The following is a 22,728-nucleotide window of genomic DNA, read 5'->3' on the forward strand; positions in this document are numbered from 1 at the left end:
CGCGTTGCACTACTGCCACCTTCTGGATTTATCCAATTCCTACATTGTCCATTTCGTCACAGTCTCCCTATCAGTCAGTTTCACTATGTTTCAATTTAAAGACCAGGTCTTTGTTGCTCCTAGTGTGGATAACCATCATTTTGTTTGCACATTCAGATAAATAAAACAGTTTGAACGTGAACCCGTGCCTGCCGGAGTTCATATTAGGTAAAAAGGGGAGGGTCTAAGCAGACGCTCTGATTGGTCCTAAACTACCATGTGACATTATACGGAAGTTGTTGAAATTGGGCGGCTACATCTGTGTTTTGTTTTGTTGATGTTGCCAAATAAACAGGACTGGCAAACACTTCACTTTGCATAACTGGATTCATATGGTAAACCCACGTTGATTTAACATGAATTCCTTTTTATTACAACTCTGAAATAAGTATTGCATTGCTATAAGCCACCTTCTACGAGAGACGTGATTGCCTTGTTGTATTGAGCTCAAGCGACAATCATTGAACCGCACACCTAGCCTGCTCGCCATCTGGCTACCTAACCAAGTAGTTCTTATATCAGTCAGATACCAGAATTGAATTGGACATGACATGAGGTGTTCACAGTTTACGAATAGTGTGGAAACGTATAATTGAGCGATCATCATTACCCCTGTCTGTTTTATCATAGCCTGCATTCCTTGCTTCTCTGAACCCTCCTGTCATCGCTCTCTCTCTCTCTCCATCTCCTCTTTCTCCACTTCACCACCTCTCCTCTCTTATTTCAGACTTGGTTGAGGGTGATAGGATGGACTTAACTGAGTGTTACGACCTGGTGCGTTCTCTGATCCAGAGGGGCCTCAGCGTGGACAGTAGAGACAACCGTGGCTGGAACGCGCTCCACGATGCTGCGGCGCTCGGTGCAACGGCGTGTGTACGTGTGCTCCTCAGGGCTGCAGGTGAGAAATTAGTGGGAGAGCTTTGCGATGATGGCTGTCTGCATGCTTGGTGTTACAATGGAATATTTACATTGTCACTTTAGCCATTTATGCTCTGGTGAAATAGAGAGGATGAAGGGGACGGTGCCAAATTAGGTAGTTGAAACATGCCACGATATTTACTCCCCCTCTCAATCTTCCCTATTGTTGTGACTGTAGACCTTGTGCACTCTCACCTAAGATTCCCTCTCTCCGTTGACTCTGAGCAGCAGGTTCCTCCCGCGGTCATTGTGACTATGTTGCCTCTGTAACACACGAGGGTGAGTCTGCTCTGTACCTGGCCTCACAACATGGACACCTAGGAGTGGTCAGACTCCTCCTCAGAGCAGGTGCCAACCTCAACCAGCCAACCACTGACCTGTCCTGTCCTCTCTACGCAGGTAACACACACACACACACACACACACACACACACACACACACACACACACACCCTATGAGGCTTGATTACTCAATGTCATTGTGTATATTTGTGAATAGCTATAGATGGTGGGCATAAGGAGGTTGTACAGTTGCTGGTCAGGAAGGGGGCAGAGGTCAATGGAACACATGATTCAAGATGGACCTGCTTACACCAAGCTGCCTACAAGGTACACACACACACACACACACACACACACACACACACACACACACACACACACAGAAATTCACTCCCACTCTCTCCTCAGGGTTACAGGGAGATTGTGTGTATCCTGGCGGGCAAGTGTATTCTTGAAGTGTATGACAACTACAAGATCACACCCTTGTTTGTAGCTGCACGGTACGGACAGCAGGAATGCCTGCAAATCCTCATTGATGCAGGTACACAGCTCTGCATCTGTATGCTTTTTGTAAATGGCTGCTTGTGTGTGATGGCTTACTGGTGGAGTTGTTTATATTTTTCATGTGCATAATCATTACAGTTGTTTACACGACAAAAAAGATGAAAGATAAGCATCCAATGCTATGTATGTATGTATGTATATATATATATGTATATATATATATATATATATATATATATATATAAATATTATGGGAGCCAATATACTGCCTATAAATACTGTGATATATTGCATATTAATATATGTCTTGGTTGTAGGTGCGAATGTTAATGCCCAGGCATGGGACTTGGCTACGCCCTTGATGGTAGCCTCTCAAGGAGGGCATGAGGGTTGTGTGGATGTTCTCCTCACCCACGGTGCTGACCCAAACCTAGCCTGCCAGCGCGAATGGCCACGGCTCCCCATCCACGCCGCAGCGCAGTTCGGACACATCAGGTATGCAAACATGCATTTGAAACATATTTTCTCCTACTCAAAGAAACATGGCATCTTCTCACATGTGTGTGGGTGTGTGGGTGTGTTTGTGTGTGTGTGGGTGTGGGTGTGTGTGTGTGTGTGTGTGTGTGTGTGTGTGTGGTGTGGGTGGGTGGGTCGGTGGGTCGGTGGGTGTTTTTGTCTTTGTCTTTGCAGTATCCTAGCCAAGCTTATTACTGTGACGGATCGTGCATGTGACCGTGGAGAGTCTTCAGTGAGTCCGTTGTACATGGCTGTGTTGAATGGACAGAGCCACGCTGTGGAGCTGCTGCTGAGAGAGGGCTTCAGCCCAGACGGCCAGAACGCTAACTCTGTCTTTGGCTATGAGTCACCCCTATGCTGCGCCCTCGGACGCAGACATAACTGGTACACACACACACACACACACACACACACACACACACACACACACACACTATGAGTGACATGGATTGATTACTCACACACACACACTTCCCTTGCACTCCACCAGTCTTACCTTTACCCTCATCTCTCTCTCTCTCTCTCTCTCTCTCTCTCTCTGTGTCTCTCTCTCTCTCTCTCTGTGTCTCTCTCTCTCTCTCTCTCTCTCTCTCTCTCTCTCTCTCTCTCTCTCTCTCTCTCTCCCTCTCTGTGTCTCTCTCTCTCTCTCTGTCTCAGTGAATCTGTCCGGTTGTTGTTAGCTGCGGGGGCAAGTTTAAATGAGAAGGTATGGATATATGCCATTTGCACCAAACCTGAGCAGCTGCAGCAAATAATCCAGCAAAGGAGTATCTCCAGACCAGAGCAGTTGAGTAAGAGCATCAACATATCCGGACCAGAGGAGAAGAGCAGAAGCATGTTCACGCCAGAGGAGTTGAGTAAGCTGTTGTATGTGGCGCTGAACGCAGGCTTACAGACGGCTCTCTACTGGCTTCCCGCTCTATTGCAGGCAGGACTGGAGCCCTCCCTTTTCCTGCAGCCCATCATGTAAGAAACACACACACACACACACACACAAACTCTTATAAGCTAATGTCACTGCTTTACATCGTCTGTTGTGTTTGATTGGTTTCAGGCTGAAGAAGGCGGATCCTGAGGTGCTAAGTTACTTCCTGGAGTTTCAGAATTGGTCGACTCTGCCGCGGCCGCTATTAGACATACTTGACCAGCGACGGACACAGAACACCTGGACTCCACGCTCACACCAAGGTAAGACACATGTCAAGTGTAAAACAGAATATAGCTGCCCAATTGCATATTGCCCTGATCCCAACACTCTACCCTGATAGTAGAGGTGTACAGAGATGTCATTATCTTTATATGTATCTTACTTTCCTGTCTGTCTTCACTATATCTGTCCAATAAAATTAGAAATATGAGTGGGACTGCCCCACTCAGAAAAAATGACTTAAAAAGAAAAATCGTATCGAATCGTGAGTTGAGTGTCCTATGTTGCAAACAAAATGGGCATTTTTATTTTGTGGCCATCAACAATGATATGAATCGATTTGAAGAAACATAATGGCTGACGCACAGACATGTCAATCATAGCTTTTTTCCGAATAATAACGAGCAACTTTGGGTAGAATCTGTGTCTGGTTCCATCGCATTACTTGTGCTTTCATCTCTCACATTTCACGTGTGTATTCTCATGAACTGCCAATTATGTAGTTCACTTGTTTTTAGGTGGTATGGGCTAGTGGTCTATTTGGCGAGTATATAACAGCCACATATGTGTGTCTGTGTCTGTGTCTGTGTCTGTGTCTGTGTGTGTGTGTGTGTGTGTGTGTGTGTGTGTGTGTGTGTGTGTGTGTGTGTGTGTGTGTAGTGTGTGTAGTGTCTCTGCCCTCTCTCTCTCACCTCTGCAGGCTCCAGATCAGGGTGATGTTGGGCTCTGAGACTCTGATGCAGACAGCTGTAGTTCAGCAGCTCCCTCTGCCCCCTCCACTACAGACATACCTCCAGTTTACAGACATCCTACCACCCTCACAAACATGTTTGCACCCCCACCCTTAGAGGCATCCTCATGTCCCAGAGGTGCCTGTAATCGGGCCCCTATTATAGGGGATGTACGCAAACATAAGATTCAGCTTATGTCATGCCAATTTGACGTCATTCAGTTTGTCACGCCTACAGTTTCAGTTTAATCCAGTTTACAGAAATTTAAATAAAAAATGTTTTAAAAAATAAATAAAATGTTATCAGTAATTAAACATGACTGTGTCTGTTATTGCAAATGAAAGTACTATACTAAAATTATAAAATCAGTTTGGTTATATGATACCATTTCAATATTGCTTTTACACCGGCGTTCACACTGAGTGGGCTGGCATGGTAGAATTCTTCAACACTTGCCTCTGCTTCACTTTTGGTGAGTTTGGCAGACCGCATAGTCTTGCTTGAAGTCTTCTTTGCCATTAAAAACACAAGAGGTCTATTTTCCACGTCATGGCATGGTTTACCCCATCTGCCATTGTGACGGCCAGGAGCTTAAGTTGCACCAACAGAGAGTTGCCTTTGGGGGGCTGCAGGGACCGGTGTCCTTCTGTTAGCACTGTTCATGACACTGTTCTGTGTGGCTCTTCCCATGTGGTATTCCTCCATAATGACTCATTGCATTTTCATTAAGTATGCTAGGTGGAATATGCCTAACATGGTCAGCCTAACATATTTTGTCTTCCTGTCAATAACGTGGCACTTGTCCAAATTATGGATCAATATCAGCTGATCTTTTTATGTTAAGGCACAATGAAGTTGGTCCTTTTTATTCACTGTGTGATTTAGCTTCCGGCAACTTTTTATGTTCTTTGTCAAAATTTGGCTGGATTAAATGTCAAGGAATAAATCTCAATGATTGCATTTCTGAAGCTTATTTAACAGTCTAACTTAATGACATTTTCCAATGGCTCTTCAGTTTCATTCATGTGTGTTCAACAGTGCCTGCTCAACAGAAAGCGCACTCCCTTTGGAACAACATCTGTTGTGGTTGTGAGGCTGTCAAACTCTTGTCTTTGCGGGCTACTTTGTGGGTTATGTTGTTTGACTCTCAAAGGCTGTCATTTGTTTAAATTTATTTCCTGTGTGTGTGGGTTTGGCTGTGTGTGTGTGTGTGTGTGTGGGGGGGGGGGGGGGGGGGGGAGAAAGAAATAGCACTAAGGAAAAGCAGCAAATCCATTCAGCTGGCAAATCTTCATCCTTGGGATTGTCTCTTCTCTTTTCCATAACAAATCCAAAGGCAAGTTCCCTCAGGAATAAAGTATTAGCATCGGAGGTTTTATCATACATACATTTACACTACATTTACTTGTGGAAAATGCTCACAAAGTTCAAACAAAAAAGAAAAAAAAGAAATTCCAGGGCTACAATACAATAGCAATCACACCAAAAATGTCTCACTCCTGAGATTTTTGGTCCACCCTCTGTTCTGCATCTGGTCACATCTCATGTCTTCCCTGGCAATGCAACTAGTCTATTTCATTTCATTGTATATATTCTGCTAATATTTTCTAGACATTTCAAAATGATTACTGCAAATAGTGAAAATACCACCGCTCATCCCTTATCAGACTTTGCTGAGGTGCTGGAACTGAAGAGTATCAATAGAGTGCAAAATAACAGCATCTGCACACTCAAACACTGTGCAAAAAACAGTTTATTGCGAGCTTTCTGTCATATATGATAGGAATATGATTACTGCAAAAATGCACCAAATCATTCTGTTTTGAATGTGTTCACTGTTTTGAACACAGTATGTTAACATTGGAAAAATGTGTTGCAAATACATAGTGTTTTGCAGGTGGGGGAGTTTGAATGAGAGAAGTGTTATGGGTTTTGGAGAACGTGGTCATTGAATGCATTCTGTATGAAAGCAATGCACAAATCACAGAGTAAGAGTCGCAGTTTGGTCCACATGGACTTCTGCTTTGCTGACTGTATGAAGAGTTGTGACTCTGTGACTTCAGTATTGAACACTGCGACTTAGCGACCGTAAAAAACTGTATTGTAAATGTCTTGGGAGTCACAGTGCCCGTCATGGGAATGTGCAGACTCAGACGTTTGTTGCTGATGTAAGTTCTTCTCTGTTTTCAGACCAGGAAAGACACACATCCTCTCCCACACACACTTTAATTACTAGTTATTGACCTCCATGTCCCTCTAAAGAAAGTAATTGATTATCATTATGGCCCCAAACTCAGTAAAAGTAATTTATTTTTACATTACAATTGCTTGGGGAATCAAATCCAGTTAGAATCATTATACAAATTATATTATTATTATTATTCCTACTACTACGTAGTATTGTTATTGGTGGTTTACTTCTTCTTATTCTTTTCCTGGCTTTGGTCAAATAGCTCAAAAAGTCCCTGACCAAAAATGCTATGTATTCTGTTCCCACTGCGCGTAACCAGGGCGCAACTTCCACAGATAGCGAACACACACTGACACACAAATGAATCCTCAGACGCTGGAGTAAAGTTTAGTTCTTTACTCAACCCTCAGAAACATGAGTGGTCGTTTGGTTATTTTGTAAAACTGTAAATAAACATAAGAGTACAATTACTGTAATGCTCAAAACTATACTGTTACACTTTCAACATCAACAGTATGTAGCCAACATATCATATCAATATAGCAATACAAATAGTTATACTTAAATAATATAAGCTATGTATTTATAAACATATACATTATACATTGTAGTTAAACAAGAAAAGAAAAGGCAACTTACAAGCAAAGCCTTTTCCAGGGCAAGAATGTAAACAAAGAGATTCTCCGGAGCTTTTTCTCTCAACTAGCTGTTGCACGAGCTATCACGTCTGAACAGTGTGCTCACGTCATGTGACTAATGTTCGTCATGTGACTAATCAAAACCGAAACTGAATAAAGGCAGTAACAAATGTAATGTCATAAAATGTCCACTAGATGTCTCTAAAATGAAAACCTAAGAAACCATGACACTCCCCGTCTGGTATGGAGGAAATACCACTATGAACTAACTCAGGGATACTCAGTCCTTTGGCGACATGAGAAGCACTGTCTCAGATATTGGTCTCAAGAACGTTTTAGCCGTCCCATGTTTGGTGATCTTCACTTCGATTCTTCTGATCTTCCCGTCCTTGTCAGGGAATGTCTGGCTGACTAGTCCTAAGGGCCAGTCGGTGCGCTTAGCTTGAGCATCTTTGAGAAGGACCAAATCCCCTACTTTAAGGTTCGGACGTTCCTCTTGCCACTTGCTGCGACTCTGTAGTGTCGTGAGGTATTCATGTCTCCATCGGCTCCAGAAAGTATTTGCAAGGTGCTGAACCTGTTTCCACTGCTGTCTGTGGAGGTCCGTATCACTGAAATTTCCCGGAGGAGGAAGTGGAGTGCACATCTTCTGCGTAAGAAGCATAGCTGGTGTTAGAAGAAAAGGAGAGTCTGGATCCATTGAGATGGGGGTGAGAGGTCTGGCGTTGATTATGGCTGTAACCTCTGCCATCAGGGTGGAGAGAACTTCATGAGTCAGGCGAGAAGGGCAAGCCTTGAGCAGCATGGAGTCAAGTATGCGCCTTGATATCCCTATCATCCTTTCCCAGGAGCCTCCCATGTGGGATGAATGAGGTGGGTTGAAGACCCATGAGCAGCCCTCTTCTCCCAGGTACTTTCGAATGCTAGGCATGTTGGGGTCGGTCAGCAGAATGTTCAGCTCTCTGCATGCGCCTGTGAAATTTGTTCCACAATCTGATCTAATCTGTTTGGCAGGTCCTCTTAGACTAAAGAACCTGCGTAGCGCATTGATAAAGCATGATGTGTCCATTGACTCAATCAATTCGATGTGGACAGCGCGCGTACTTAGACATGTGAAAAGAACAGCCCATCTTTTACTGTTTGCCTGTCCTCCTCTTGTGCGTCTTGTGCTTACATGCCAGGGGCCGAAAACGTCCAGTCCCACGTAGGTGAATGGGGGTTCAGTACTCAGGCGATCAACAGGTAGGTCGGCCATCATCTGTTCCGTCACTCTGCCTCTGAGCTTCTTGCAGGTTACACAGTCGTGAAGGATGCCTTTGATCAGTCGTCTTGCTCCCATGATCCAGTACCCTGCAGTGCGGACAGCGCCTTCGGTAAAGACTCGGCCTTGGTGCATCACCCTTTGGTGATGGTGTTCCACAAGTAGCTTTGCGATGTGTTTCCGTCCCGGAATAACAAGAGGGTGTTTTTCCTTGTAGGCGAGATCTGAATGTCTGAGCCGTCCCCCTATTCTCAGGAGGCCTTCTTCGTCGCAATAGGGATTGAGTTTCTTCAGAGGACTACTTCTTGAGATGTCCTTTCCACTTGCTATGCACGCAAGTTCGTCCTTGTAAGCCTCTCCTTGCACGCATTTGATGATGATGAGTTCAGCTTTTGTCAGTTCTTCAGCTGTGCGAGGCTGCTTGCAGTGATGCCATGAACTGCAAGTTTGATCCTGATCTTTGCTGGTAGCCTTACAGGATTCCACGATGTGGATGAGTGAACTTGTTGCTCTCACAAGTCGCTTCCATGAGGAAAAACGCTCGAATCTGTGAGATCCAAGGTGTGTTCTGTCGTTGGGCAGGTTGGTGATGTGTGCCCGCACCTCTATGTCTGAGTCCGGGTTGATGAGGTCAAAGACTTCAGGTGATGATGGTTCCTCTACTTGTAGCAGAAACGTTGGTCCTCTAAGCCAGGTTGTCTCACCTAGCATAGCTGCAGGCACAGAACGTGTGCCAAGGTCAGCTGGGTTATGGCTTGTGGAGATGTAGTGCCACTGGGTTGGTTCAGAAGACCGCCGTATACGCTGCACTCTGTTGCTCACATATACATAGAACCTTCTTGTCTGGTTGCTAATGTATCCTACGACAACTCGGCTATCTGTATAGAACTTGACAGCATCCAGAGCTATATCTAGCTCGCTTGTGACTAGCTCAGCGACTTCCACACCCAACACGGCAGCTCCCAACTCCAATCTTGGGATAGTGTGAGCCGACTGTGGAGTTAACTTAGCTTTTCCAAGGACAAATCCTACTTGACATTTTTGCTCAACATCAATTACTTGGAGATAGGCGACTGCTGCAATAGCCTTCACTGAAGCGTCTGAGAACACGTGTAGCTCCTTTCTTATGGCTGTTGAGATTGTAGAAGCAGAATAGGTTCTTGGGATCTCCAACTGCCTGAGGTCTTGAAGAGAGCTTCTCCAAGCGTTCCACTCATCTTCCCTTTCTGGAGGAAGAGGAGAGTCCCAGTCGGAGGCTTCGTTTGTGAGCTCTCGTAACAGGATCTTTCCCTGTATCGTAACTGGTGCAACGAATCCAAGTGGATCGAAGAGGCCGTTGACAGTAGCTAGAACACCCCTACGTGTGAAAGGCTTTGTGGATTCTGCTACTTGAAACGTGAAGACATCTTTCTTCAGATCCCAACTCACTCCAAGGCTCCGTTGAATAGGAGTGGGATCGACATCCAAGTTTAGGTCTTTGAGTCCCTTTGCTCGGTCCTCAGCAGAGAATGCTTCCATAACCTCCTGGCTGTTGGAAGCAACTTTGTGAAGTCGCAGGTTCGACACAGCAAGCATCTCCTGTGTCCGCTTCAGTAGGTCGATGGCTTCACGTGCTGTGGGCCTTGACAGGAGTCCGTCGTCAACGTAGAACTCTCTTTCGATGAACTGTTTGGCGTCAGACCCAAATTCTTCTTCACCATGAGCTGCAGCACGTCTGAGACCATAGATTGCCACCGCAGGAGAGGGACTGTTCCCGAATACGTGAACCTTCATGCGGTACTCACATATGTCGTTCCTAGGATCGTTGTCCTCGTACCACAGAAAGCGGAGAAAGTTCCTGTGGTCTTCTTTCACAACGAAGCTGTGAAACATTTGTTCTATGTCCACAGTGACAGCGATCGGTTCTCGTCTGAATCGCACCAGTACTCCTAAGAGGCTGTTATTTAAGTCCGGACCAGAAAGGAGAACATCGTTCAGTGACACGCCTTTCCATTTTGCACTGGAATCGGAGACGACTCGAATCTGGCCTGGCTTCTGAGGGTGATAAACCCCGAAGATAGGTAAGTACCAACATTCTTGTCCGTTCTCCAATGTAGGAGCCAGCTCAGCATGATCACGGTCGAAGATGTTCTGCATGAACGCGATGAAGTGCCTCTTCATCTCGGGCCTTTTCTCCAGTGTGTTTTGAAGAGAGGTAAGTCGTGTGAGGGCCTGGCCTCGGCTGTGAGGGAGTTGCTGACGGGGTGTTCTGAATGGCAATGGTGCCACCCAGCTGTTGCAGTCATCCATATACATTTCTTTGTCCATGACCTTTAAGAACAGTCTGTCTTCAATAGAGAGTCCAATCCTGTTGTCATCCCCGGACGTGTTGAAGATGGTGCTCCCTAAGTTGCATTCCCGGATACTGTGGGTGCCTTGCGCTGGGGCAATTTGATGTGCTGGCTTCGGAACATATTGCTCCTTCACCTGGATCCTGTTCGGACATGGGCTGAAGAATGAAGGGCGTTGGTTCTCAAGCACATTGGTGCGGTAGCTTTGGATGTCTGAAGGCTTGTGGGCTGCCTCTAGGCAGACTTCTCCTATGATGACCCATCCCAGGTCGAGTCGTTGTGCGTAGGGGGCGTCATGTGGACCGTTCCGTTGCTCCCGCACTTTATGAACTCTAAGGATGTCTCGGCCTAGCAAGAGAAGGATCTGTGCTTTAGAATCCAAAGGTGGTATACCATATGCTATGGGCTTGAGGTGGGAATGATGCAACGCTGCTTCTGGCGTAGGTATCTCAGCTCTTTCGGTGGGAATGTTGTTACACTCTATTAGTGTAGGTAGTGTCACTGTTGTAGCTCCATCCACAGATTCCACCACAAAGCCTGTGGCTCTCCTTCCTGTCATCTGAGTTGTACCTGCACATGTACGAAGTGTGAATGCTGAATCTGACCCCTTGATGTGGAACATATCAAAGAATTCAGACCGTGCAAGCGACCTGTTGCTTTGGTCATCCAGCACAACGTATGCTCTGGTTGCTCTCTCTGGGTGTGCTTCTGGGAATATATTCACCAGGCAAATCTTCGAGCAAGATCTGCCGCTTTGACCCTCTCCACAGACTTCTGTGCAATTTGAGGTGACTGCAGATTGGTCTGATCCTCCTTCTCCCTCCCCGCCATCCTCAGATGGGGCTGAAGGCGGAGGTCCTGGATGAAGAGCCGTGGTGTGGCTGTTACTCTCACATTCCATGCACTTGATGGCTGTGGTGCAGTTCTTGGCTAGATGAGTAGTTGTGGAACAACATCTGAAGCAGACACCGTTGTCTTTGAGGAAGGCCTTGCGCTCCTCGAGGGGCTTGCTTCTGAAACCTCTGCAGCGTGTTAGGGGGTGTGGCTTCTTATGGAGAGGGCATAGTTTTTTAATGTCCACTGCTGTTCGGCCTGAACCGTCTTGTGTGTCTTTCTCGTGAGAGACATCTGTCTTATGTGCAGAGACCATGCTCTTACTTTGTCTCTTGAATGGCTGCTCTGACTTCATCTGGGCTGTGTTACTCATCGATAGCCTGAAGCTTGGGTCATTGCGAGCTCGTGCCTCTTTGGTGATGAACTCGCAGAAGAATGTGAATGGGGGAAAAACTACCTGTCGCTCAGCTTTGTATCTGGAACCCTGTGATATCCATTTCTCTTGGATGTTGTAGGGCAACTTGTCTACGATGGGCAAAATGCCGCGTGAAGTGTCCAGATAGCTCAAACCAGGCAGGTAACCTTCGAACATGGCTGCTTCCAACTCTTGGAGAAGGTCACTTAGCTCTCTCAGCTTCACAGGATCTTTATTGCTGATCTTTGGGAAGTTCTCCAGCCTGTCGAAGAGGGACTTTTCAATTACCTCTGGAGACCCGAAGCACTCTTCTAAGCGTTCCCAAGCTTTGCATAGACCTTGAGATGAATGACTTACATGTACTGCTCTTATTCGTTTCACGTGCTTTGCAGATTCACTCCCTAACCACTTAATCATGAGGTCCATCTCTTCATTAGCACTGAGTAGTAGTCCGTCAATGGCGTTCTTGAAGGACGACTTCCATGCCCAGTAATTTTCTGGGTGATCATCGAACTTGGTGAGACCGGAGGTTACGAGGTCTCTGCGTGCTAGGTACCGAGCCACATCACTGATGTCGGTTGTGTCACCGCTTCCTGTTGGTTTGTATGGTGAACCCTTGGGCCTGCTGGGTGTGAGCTGCTCTGATGTCTTTGGCCTACTAGGTCGCAGTGATGGAGAGCTGTGCTCATGCTTCACGGTGGAGGAGTGCTGTCTCTCGTATGAAACAGTCAGACGCTGTCTGGGTGGTGAGGAGGATCTCAGCCTATGGACTATCGGTTCCAGATTGGCTATAGAGTCCTTAACATCTTCGGCAGATAGTGGTAGCTGTGACTGTTGTTCTACGTACTGGCGTGTGCGGTCAACAGTGGCATGAATGACAGCTTCGATACCGTTGTTTTCTTCCTCCGCTGCTGCTTCAAGAACATTAGCTTCAGCGATGGCTTCTGCCACTTCTTTCTCATGCAGCAAGTTCTTTAATTTTGCTTCCATTTGGGCTTTTTCGATCATAATCTCTGATTCCATTTTTGCATAGCCAGCACGTGTGCGTGCTACTTCCACTTTGACACGTGCATTGACAGCTGCCCTACTGGCTGTTGATTTAAAAGACCTAGATGTGCTAGAGGCCACTGACCTTGTCTCAGCATTGCTCAACTCTTCCATCATTAATATTGCTGTGTGCTTGGCGTGAGCAAGGATGATGGGGAGCAGTGCTTGCGCTGAAGATCTCTCTCCTTGAGTCGATCCGCCCGCTGAGTGGTTGCTTTTTTACTATTCTGTTCCCACTGCGCGTAACCAGGGCGCAACTTCCACAGATAGCGAACACACACTGACACACAAATGAATCCTCAGACGCTGGAGTAAAGTTTAGTTCTTTACTCAACCCTCAGAAACATGAGTGGTCGTTTGGTTATTTTGTAAAACTGTAAATAAACATAAGAGTACAATTACTGTAATGCTCAAAACTATACTGTTACACTTTCAACATCAACAGTATGTAGCCAACATATCATATCAATATAGCAATACAAATAGTTATACTTAAATAATATAAGCTATGTATTTATAAACATATACATTATACATTGTAGTTAAACAAGAAAAGAAAAGGCAACTTACAAGCAAAGCCTTTTCCAGGGCAAGAATGTAAACAAAGAGATTCTCCGGAGCTTTTTCTCTCAACTAGCTGTTGCACGAGCTATCACGTCTGAACAGTGTGCTCACGTCATGTGACTAATGTTCGTCATGTGACTAATCAAAACCGAAACTGAATAAAGGCAGTAACAAATGTAATGTCATAAAATGTCCACTAGATGTCTCTAAAATGAAAACCTAAGAAACCATGACACTATGACTTTGCATGCCACAACTATGCCACATATTGCAGGGGATTTTGGCAATTTTTTTGGGGGGGGGGGCGCTACCCACACGTTTATCTGTGTTGCTCATTCCACGAATGCATGATCCTTACAAGACATAACGTTTCCAAACTTTTTTTTGAGGAGTATATATCTGGTCATGACTGAAATCAACGTGATAATGACGTCAGTCTGCTGCGTGGCACCACGTGATGTCTGATTAACACCTGCACGTGCGCTGCTGATTAACGGTGGACTGAACCATGCAATGAATAAATAGAGGGGGGTAAATAATAAGGCTTAATTTTGTCAAACATAAGAGAAACAAAACTCCAGTTTGTTTCTTTTGTGACTTTTTTTAATACATAGAATTAATAATAATATTATTATAAATATAATATATTTTAAAATATGATTCTCTTCGGCCCCTGTCAGTGATGGGCCCTTAGAATCGTCCTAATTTACCCACCCCCCCTAGCGGCGCCCCTGCCTGCACGTGATGCCTGATTGACACCTGCACGCGCGTTGCTGATTGAAGACTCCATTTCCAGACTTCATTCTTCTGTATCTAACCTCTCTTTCTAAGGTAAATAATAATAATATTAACGATGATCTAATTTGTCTGAACGTAGACGATTCTAAATGAATAACCTGTATATTAATAGACAGCTTAGTAAGTATTCTACAAGCTGTAACTGTCGTACAATGTTGATAAAACAGATGCGTCATAGTAGCTAATTAGCTCGCTAGCTGAAGTCAATTGAAATGCTAGGCTAGGCTACTAGCTCAAGTGTGATAACAGCGACTTAGAAACCTAAATACATCTTTAGTCTTTAGTTGATGTTATTTACTCCTCTCTCGTGAATAATAATAGACTTCGCTAACTGCATTGTATCCATAGAAGACACTATTATTCGCCAGCAACATTAATAGATAACTTTCTTTTCCAACTTGAACTTGCTCCTTAAAATAAAAACTGGGCGTGAGTAGTTACTAGCTAGCAGCCTAAGAAACGTGGCTTTCATTTTGTCACTAACATTTTTGAAATGTCGTTACTAGGTTTGTACTTATCTCGTGAGTTTAGAATGATAAGGTTCTATCTCCGTTTAGAATGAGAAGGTTCTATCTCCGTTTAGAATGATGAGGTTCTATCTCCGTTTAGAATGATATGGTTCTATCTCCGTTTAGAATGATGAGGTTCTATCTCCGTTTAGAATGATATGGTTCTATCTCCGTTTAGAATGATAAGGTTCTATCTCCGTTTAGAATGATAAGGTTCTATCTCCGTTTAGAATGATGAGGTTCTATCTCCGTTTAGAATGATGAGGTTCTATCTCCGTTTAGAATGATGAGGTTCTATCTCCGTTTAGAATGATATGGTTCTATCTCCGTTTAGAATGAGAAGGTTCTATCTCCGTTTAGAATGATACGGTTCTATCTCCGTTTAGAATGAGAAGGTTCTATCTCCGTTTAGAATGATAAGGTTCTATCTCCGTTTAGAATGATACGGTTCTATCTCCGTTTAGAATGATGAGGTTCTATCTCCGTTTAGAATGATATGGTTCTATCTCCGTTTAGAATGAGAAGGTTCTATCTCCGTTTAGAATGATACGGTTCTATCTCCGTTTAGAATGAGAAGGTTCTATCTCCGTTTAGAATGATAAGGTTCTATCTCCGTTTAGAATGATAAGGTTCTATCTCCGTTTAGAATGATAAGGTTCTATCTCCGTTTAGAATGATAAGGTTCTATCTCCGTTTAGAATGATGAGGTTCTATCTCCGTTTAGAATGATATGGTTCTATCTCCGTTTAGAATGATAAGGTTCTATCTCCGTTTAGAATGATAAGGTTCTATCTCCGTTTAGAATGAGAAGGTTCTATCTCCGTTTAGAATGAGAAGGTTCTATCTCCGTTTAGAATGAGAAGGTTCTATCTCCGCTTAGGGTCGTTCAGAGATATTGAGCGTCAACGTTTTTACATTCCATTATGTTTTGTGAGATGGAACCTTTGTATTTTATTAATTACTAACTCAAAAATGTCAACATTATAAAAATAACACCACACAGGCATTAATAATGATGACCCAAGACCAGCTACTGTGGGGCCTGAAGAAGGATGTTCGCTCCGTGCTCAACTCGTCCAAGTTAGGCCTGTCCCCGGACGACCTGAGACGGGACTACCTCTGCATCGTGGGCCATCCGCTGCCTCTGAGGTCCCTCGGCTTCCACAGCGTGATGGACATGATCAAGGAGATGCCTGACGTGGTGAAGATGGACTTTTTGGAAGACGGCAGCTTGGTGTTGAAAGGTAAGCCCAGTCTAGTAGTGGTGCAGCTGTGGCGCAGGAGGTAGAGTCGCCGTCTAATGATCACAAGGTTGGCAGATCGGCGGTTTGAGCCCCGGTTGGCCACATGTCGAAGTGTCCTTGGGCAAGACACTGAACCCCAAAATTGCTCCCAGTGAGCGGGCCGGCGCCTTGCATGGCAGCTTGCCGCCATTGGTGTGTGAATGTGTGTGTGAATGTGTGAATGAGAGGCTGTTGTAAAGCGTTTTGGAGCAGCAAAAAAGTTGCTATAAGTGCAGTCCATTTACCATTACCATTTTAGTACTATGACCTGCACAGAGTAAAATTACACACGTATGCACGAAAATACTACTTTATTCCAACCCAACTCTTTGCCTCGCTTTTTCTTCCCCTCCCTCCCTCCCTCCCATCCCTTGGTCCCTCTGCAGCGGTTATGGACGAAAGCACCCGACGCATAGGGGAGATGGTGGCCCGGCAGCGTGTCCCTAAGACCAACAAACCACACAGGGGCGGTATGGGCTTCTTCTCCCCGCACTACAGGAAACAACTGTTCCCCGCCAGCCCCCTCCCCCGGCGGGGCCACGCCCCCACGGCCCTGCCCGCTCAGCTGCGCTCACAGCTGCGGCAGCTGCTCGCCCCGGGGCCCATGGGTCTGTCGGAGCTGCAGGACGGCTTCGCCCGCCGCTTCGGCCACCCGCTGCGCGTCTTCAACCTCGGCTTCTACTCCGTCGCGGAGATGCTGGCAGCCGCGGAGGACCTGGTGGCGATCAAGCAGAGCCGGACGGGCTCCCTGCTGACCCTGAAGGTGGCGCCACCTGCGATGGGGCTGACGGCGTCGCAGGGTGGGGCGCTGATGGCATCGCGTGGGGGGACGGCGGTGAGGACGGGGCAGATAAAGCCACCTCGACCACAGCTGACCCCCTTGACAGCGGTAGACACAGGTGGGTTGGTACTACAGTGTAGACAGATCGTGACGTTAGAATTATGAGGTTCTATCTCCATTTTTGGTCAAAATTGAGTTTTTTACATAATCTGATCCATTAGGTGTTTATTAATGCCTGTGTGGTGTTATTTTTAAAATGTTGACATTTTTGAGTTAGTAATTCATAAAATACAAAAGTTCCATCTCACAAAACATAATGGAATGTAAAAACTTTGACGCTCATTATTATCTCTGAACTACCCTAAACGGAGATAGAACTGTATAATTCTAAACTCACGTTTTCTTTTTAACATTTACTTTTTCTTTACATGTATGCGTTTGAGGCACCTGATGTGAAGGCTTTTTTCTGAGCAGGACTACATTTAGCACTTGTGTCCATGGGCATGCTATCATTCAGTATCCCTGTTTTATACCTTTAACTATACATGGCTATAAGTTGGACTCGCCTGGGAACACCACCACTAGTGTGCCCTTCAGTACGTTACTTAGCCCTAACTTTCTCCAGGGAGACTGTCCCTGTAAACTCTAATTAAGTGGTAAATGGTAACTGCTAAATGGTTCAGGCGGCATAGAGCAAATTACCCCTCGGACAGGAGGTTATGCCAGAGAGCTTTTTTGGATCCACACCCTAGAACGTTTACAACGCCTAGGCTTGAATGAGTATTTCTACATGTGTTGTGCTATGAATAAATTACTTTAGACACTATGTTCTATGCTATATGATGGCTACTGCCTGATGTCTGCATGTTTGTAGCATTTCTCTATTGTTTTTTGTTCTGTTAAGTATATATTGTAAATATTTCATGTACTTTTAGGTGTTTCCTGTCTCATGAACACATGTTTTTTGTAGTCCACTAAATCTAGGACTACAATTCCCATGATGCCTAGCCACTAGGTGAAATATTTGACACAGATGTTGTGCATTGGCTAATTAAGTGATGTTGTTTGAAGCCTTTATACCACTGCATTCAATTGAATGAATGAATGAATGAATGGTCTTTATTGTCATTGAAATTTTGGAAATTGTCTGCTTTTTGCTTTATGCCGAAATTTGGGAAATTGTCTGCTTTATGCCTGAAGAAGGTTTATGACTGAAAGTTTGTGCAATAAACTACGGTTTATTTGCACAGATTTGAGTGTGCGGACGGATGCTGTTTTTTTTGCACTTTATTGATACTCTTCAATTCCAGCACCTCAGCTAAGTCTGATCACGGATGAGCGGTGGTATTTTCATTATTATACAATTTAACTGCTAAATGGTTAAAATGTAAATGGGTGTAACTGTAAAATGTAAACAGTAGTGATCTGGTATTGGTTGTGACTAATGTAACATTTTGTCTGTCTTCAGCTCCTGTGGAAAAACCCTCTGGTACTCCAGTACAGAATCACATGGCCTCTGGTCCTGAGAACACTGTCCCTAACAGCTCAGGGGGACACCAGGACCATGGGGGACATGGAATTCACCAGGACATGGAATTGACACAACCTGAGCCACAGCTCATCCAACAGGGGCAGCTATTTGAAAAATGTGTCATAAAAGTGAGTCTGTTTCTCTTTTTACCTCATAGTAAATGTTCTGTATGTGAAACTGTAACATTCAGGGGTGCAAACTTGTCACCTTTCTGCTAAATTAGCGGTTTTTACCACAAAATAGTAAATCCATGTGAATCGACCATGTTGATAATTTTCTTCATTTTCAGGCAAAAAATAAATGTTGTCACCTTTTTAGGCCATCACCAGTTTGCACCCCTGAACATTACTTTAAATGCTTGTAGAGTTCACTCCTACTAGAAGTCATGTTTTTTTGTGAAGAACATTTAATGAGATATGATTATTGGTCTCGTTGCACTTCACATTTATATGAATGGGAACTCACCCAATCACCACTAGTGAATGTGTTGTGTTTGATTGGCCACGATGCAGCTGGAGGAGAAGCTCAGGCAGCGTATCCTGGAGAACGGCCATGCGGGCACCGTCAGTGAGGAGCTGAAGGCCAACCTTCGCCAGGTCAGTTTACATCTTCCCAAAGCGACTTACAATCAATACATTCGTTTAAGTAAATGAGTCAGGAGCCAGACTATTGAGTTGCCCCTTTATGGGTGGATACCGAAATCATTGAAAACTCCTAATGTTCTAGTCACACATGATGGTGACAGTGAAGATTCCTTCTTTCTAGGTTGTTGCTCAGAACAGTGAAGGGATATCAATACATGATCTTCATGCCGAATACAAGGTAATTATACTAGTTTCCTTTGTTACACATATTCCACTCTACTTTACGGAGCGGCTGTGGCACAGGAGGTAGAGTCGCCGCCTAATGATCACAAAGTTGGCAGATCGGCGGTTCGATCCCCGGCTGGCCACATTTCGAAGTGTCCTTGGGCAAGACACTGAACCCCCAAATTGCTCCCAGTGAGCGGGCCGGCGCCTTGCATGGTAGCTTGCCGCTATTGGGGTGTGAATGGGTGTGAATGTGTGAATGAGAGGCCGTTGTAAAGCGCTTTGGAGCAGCAAAAAAGGTGCTATATAAGTGCAGTCCATTTACCATTTACCATTTCCCCCTGGTCAACAGAGGATGTTTGGGGAGGAGCTCCCGGTGGCCCAGAGTGGCTTCCTGAGCGTGACGGAGATGGTTGGTGCGCTGAGCGACACGCTGTATCTGCGGCCTGTGGCAGGGGAAGAGGGCCCCCACTGGATGATCACCGACACCAAACACACCGGCCACTCGCAACCAGGTCAGCTCGATGGTTTCAATTTGTATTGTTACTTTGGATAAAAGCGTCTGCTAAATGGTTAAAATGTAAAAAATGCATCCTATCTATTCTATTCAGCTAATACCATTGCGTTCCCACATTATTGAGAGTTCACAGCCATTTGTCCCATTGAGGGAATTGTCATTTGAAGAGGAGGGGCAGAACTGAGTACTGTATCTTATAGCTCATGGCATTCTATAAACGCAGCACCCTGATAATAATAATAACTTTAATTTATATAGCGCCTTTCAGAAACCCCAAGGACACTTTACAATTCAAGGGAATGATCAGACAGACAAAAACAGGACAAAACAAAACTGAAACAGTGACTAGGGGCCAAAGGCCTTGGAGAACAGAGAGTCCAGGGTGGGGGCATTGCGGATCACTATGGGGAGGGAGTTCCAGAGGGTAGGTGCAGCCACGCTGAAGGCTCTGTCCCCAAAGGTCCGTAGGTTTGTTGATGTGATGTTTTTGGCCAGGGGCTGTAGAGCCCGACACCCCCGGCGATGCTGAGCAGGGTGACCGGCTGAACCCCTCCAGCCAGGGCTATTACTTCAGCTCTGGGGAGTCGCCCTGGGAGGGGCGCAGAGAGGAGGAGGACGGGGAGGACAGAGAGGCCGCCGCCGACAACGACTTGATGTCAGAGACAGACCTCCGCATCACCACCACCACCTTCCAACAGGTGAGAGAAGAGACCCGTCTGACTCGGGTCTGAGAAGACAGGTCGTGACGTTAGAATTATAAGGTTTTATAACCAAAATTGAGTTTTTTACATAATCTGATCCATTGGGTGTTTATTAATGCCTGTGTTGACATGAAATGTTGACATTTTTTAGTTCGTAATTAATAGGGGTGTAACGGATCACCTAACTCACGGATCGGATCGTGTCACGGTTTTTGAGTCACGGATCGGATCATTTTTCGGATCAACACAAAACATAAAAATAAAAATAAAAAGCTTTTTCCTCGAATTCTGTAAAAACACCACTTTTACTGTGTAAAACCCAACAACATTCAAGATGTCAAAACTGATATATATATACAGTGGGGAGAACAAGTATTTGATACACTGCTGATTTTGCAGGTTTTCCCACTTAGAAAGAATGTAGAGGTCTGTAATTTTTATCATAGGTACACTTCAACTGTGAGAGACGGAATCTAAAACAAAAATCCAGAAAATCACATTGTATGACTTTTAAATAATTAATTTGCATTTTATTGTATGAAATAAGTATTTTGATCACCAACCAGTAATAATTCCGGCTCTCACAGACCTCACAGTTTTTCTTTAAGAAGCCCTCCTATTCTCCACTCATTACCTGTATTAACTGCGCCTGTTTGAACTCGTTACCTTTATAAAAGACACCTCTCCACACACTCAATCAATCAGACCCCAACCTCTCCACAATGGGCAAGACCAAAGAGCTTTCTAAGGACATCAGGGACAAAATTGCAGACCTGCACAAGGCTGGGATGGGCTACAGGACAATAGGGAAGCAGCTTGGTGAGAAGGCAACAACTGTTGGCGCAATTATTAGAAAATGGAAGAAATTTAAGATGACGGTCAGTCTCCCTCGGTCTGAGGCTCCATGCAAGATCTCACCTCGTGGGGCATCAATGATCATAAGAAAGGTGAGGGATCAGCCCAGAACTACACGGCAGGACCTGGTCAATGACCTGAAGAGAGCTGGGACCACAGTCTCAAAGAAAACTATCAGTAACACACTACGCCGTCAGGGATTAAAATCCTGTAGCGCACGCAAGGTCCCCCTGCTCAAGCCAGCGCATGTCCAGGCCCGTCTGAGGTTTGCCAATGATCATCTGGATGATCCAGAGGAGGAATGGGAGAAGGTCATGTGGTCTGATGAGACCAAAATATAGCTTTTTGGCATAAACTCCACTCGCCGTGTTTGGAGGAAGAAGAAAGATGAGTACAACCCCAAGAACACCATCCCAACCGTGAAGCATGGAGGTGGAAACATCATTCTTTGGGGATGCTTTTCTGCAAAGGGGACAGGACGAATGCACCGTATTGAGGGGAGGATGGATGGGGCGAGATCTTGGCCAATAACCTCCTTCCCTCAGTAAGAGCATTGAAGATGGGTCGTGGCTGGGTCTTCCAGCATGACAACGACCCGAAACACACAGCCAGGGCAACTAAGGAGTGGCTCCGTAAGAAGCATCTCAAGGTCCTGGAGTGGCCTAGCCAGTCTCCAGACCTGAACCCAATAGAAAATCTTTGGAGGGAGCTGAAAGTCCGTGTTGCCCAGCGACAGCCCCGAAACCTGAAGGATCTGGAGAAGATCTGTATGGAGGAGTGGGCCCAAATCCCTGCTGCAGTGTGTGCAAACCTGGTCAAGAACTACAAGAAACGTCTGATCTCTGTAATTGCAAACAAAGGTTTCTTTACCAAATATTAAGTTCTGTTTTTCTGATGTATCAAATACTTATTTCATGCAATAAAATGTAAATTAATTACTTTAAAATCATACAATTTGATTTTCTGGAGAAAAAAAATTAGATTCTGTCTCTCACAGTTGAAGTGTACCTATGATAAAAATTACAGACCTCTACATTCTTTCTAAGTGGGAAAACGTGCAAAATCAGCAGTGTATCAAATACTTGTTCTCCCCACTGGTAAGTCACTTTGGACAAAGGAGTCTGCTAAATGCCAAAAATGTTAACGTAAATGAGGAAGTGCTCATTGGAATGCTTGGAACAGAAAGTGTTTCATACCACACATATTTTATACCACTCCTTATTCCATTCCATGCATTACAATGAGCTCATCCTTCGATTTCTACCAGCTACCAGATTTCCACCAGCCTCCCCTGAACTGTATACAGTGACATTCAAGTTATCTCTCAGTATAGATAAACACAGGTTAACATATACAATGAAATGACTGTAAATGTTGTTATTATGCAATAATGAAATGAGAAGAGGATTGATAGATCCATGAATGGTAATTAAATAGATACTGGATCAGCCTTTCTCTGCAGAGTTCTCTCTCTCTTCACCTCACATGGCTGTTTTATTTCGTAGACACATGAACAGACAGCAAACA

At 44.9% G+C, this 22,728-nt stretch overlaps 1 protein-coding gene across 1 annotated transcript; it reads left to right on the plus strand.

Moving 5' to 3' along the window:
- Positions 1 to 786: 786 nt before the first annotated feature.
- On the plus strand, positions 787 to 4,123 carry LOC308163785 (ankyrin repeat and SOCS box protein 3-like; the record flags this gene model as incomplete). The annotated part of the gene is made up of 9 exons (XM_080537973.1): positions 787 to 937; positions 1,186 to 1,356; positions 1,457 to 1,566; positions 1,648 to 1,780; positions 2,061 to 2,238; positions 2,434 to 2,643; positions 2,917 to 3,225; positions 3,314 to 3,447; positions 4,107 to 4,123. The coding sequence occupies 9 exons, from the start codon at positions 787 to 789 to the stop codon at positions 4,121 to 4,123; spliced, it is 1,413 nt and encodes a 470-aa protein (XP_080394099.1).
- Positions 4,124 to 22,728: the final 18,605 nt, after the last annotated feature.

The sequence above is a fragment of the Nansenia antarctica genome (genome assembly GCF_963989245.1).
Source record: "Nansenia antarctica genome assembly, chromosome: 8".
Lineage (NCBI taxonomy): Eukaryota > Metazoa > Chordata > Actinopteri > Argentiniformes > Microstomatidae > Nansenia > Nansenia antarctica.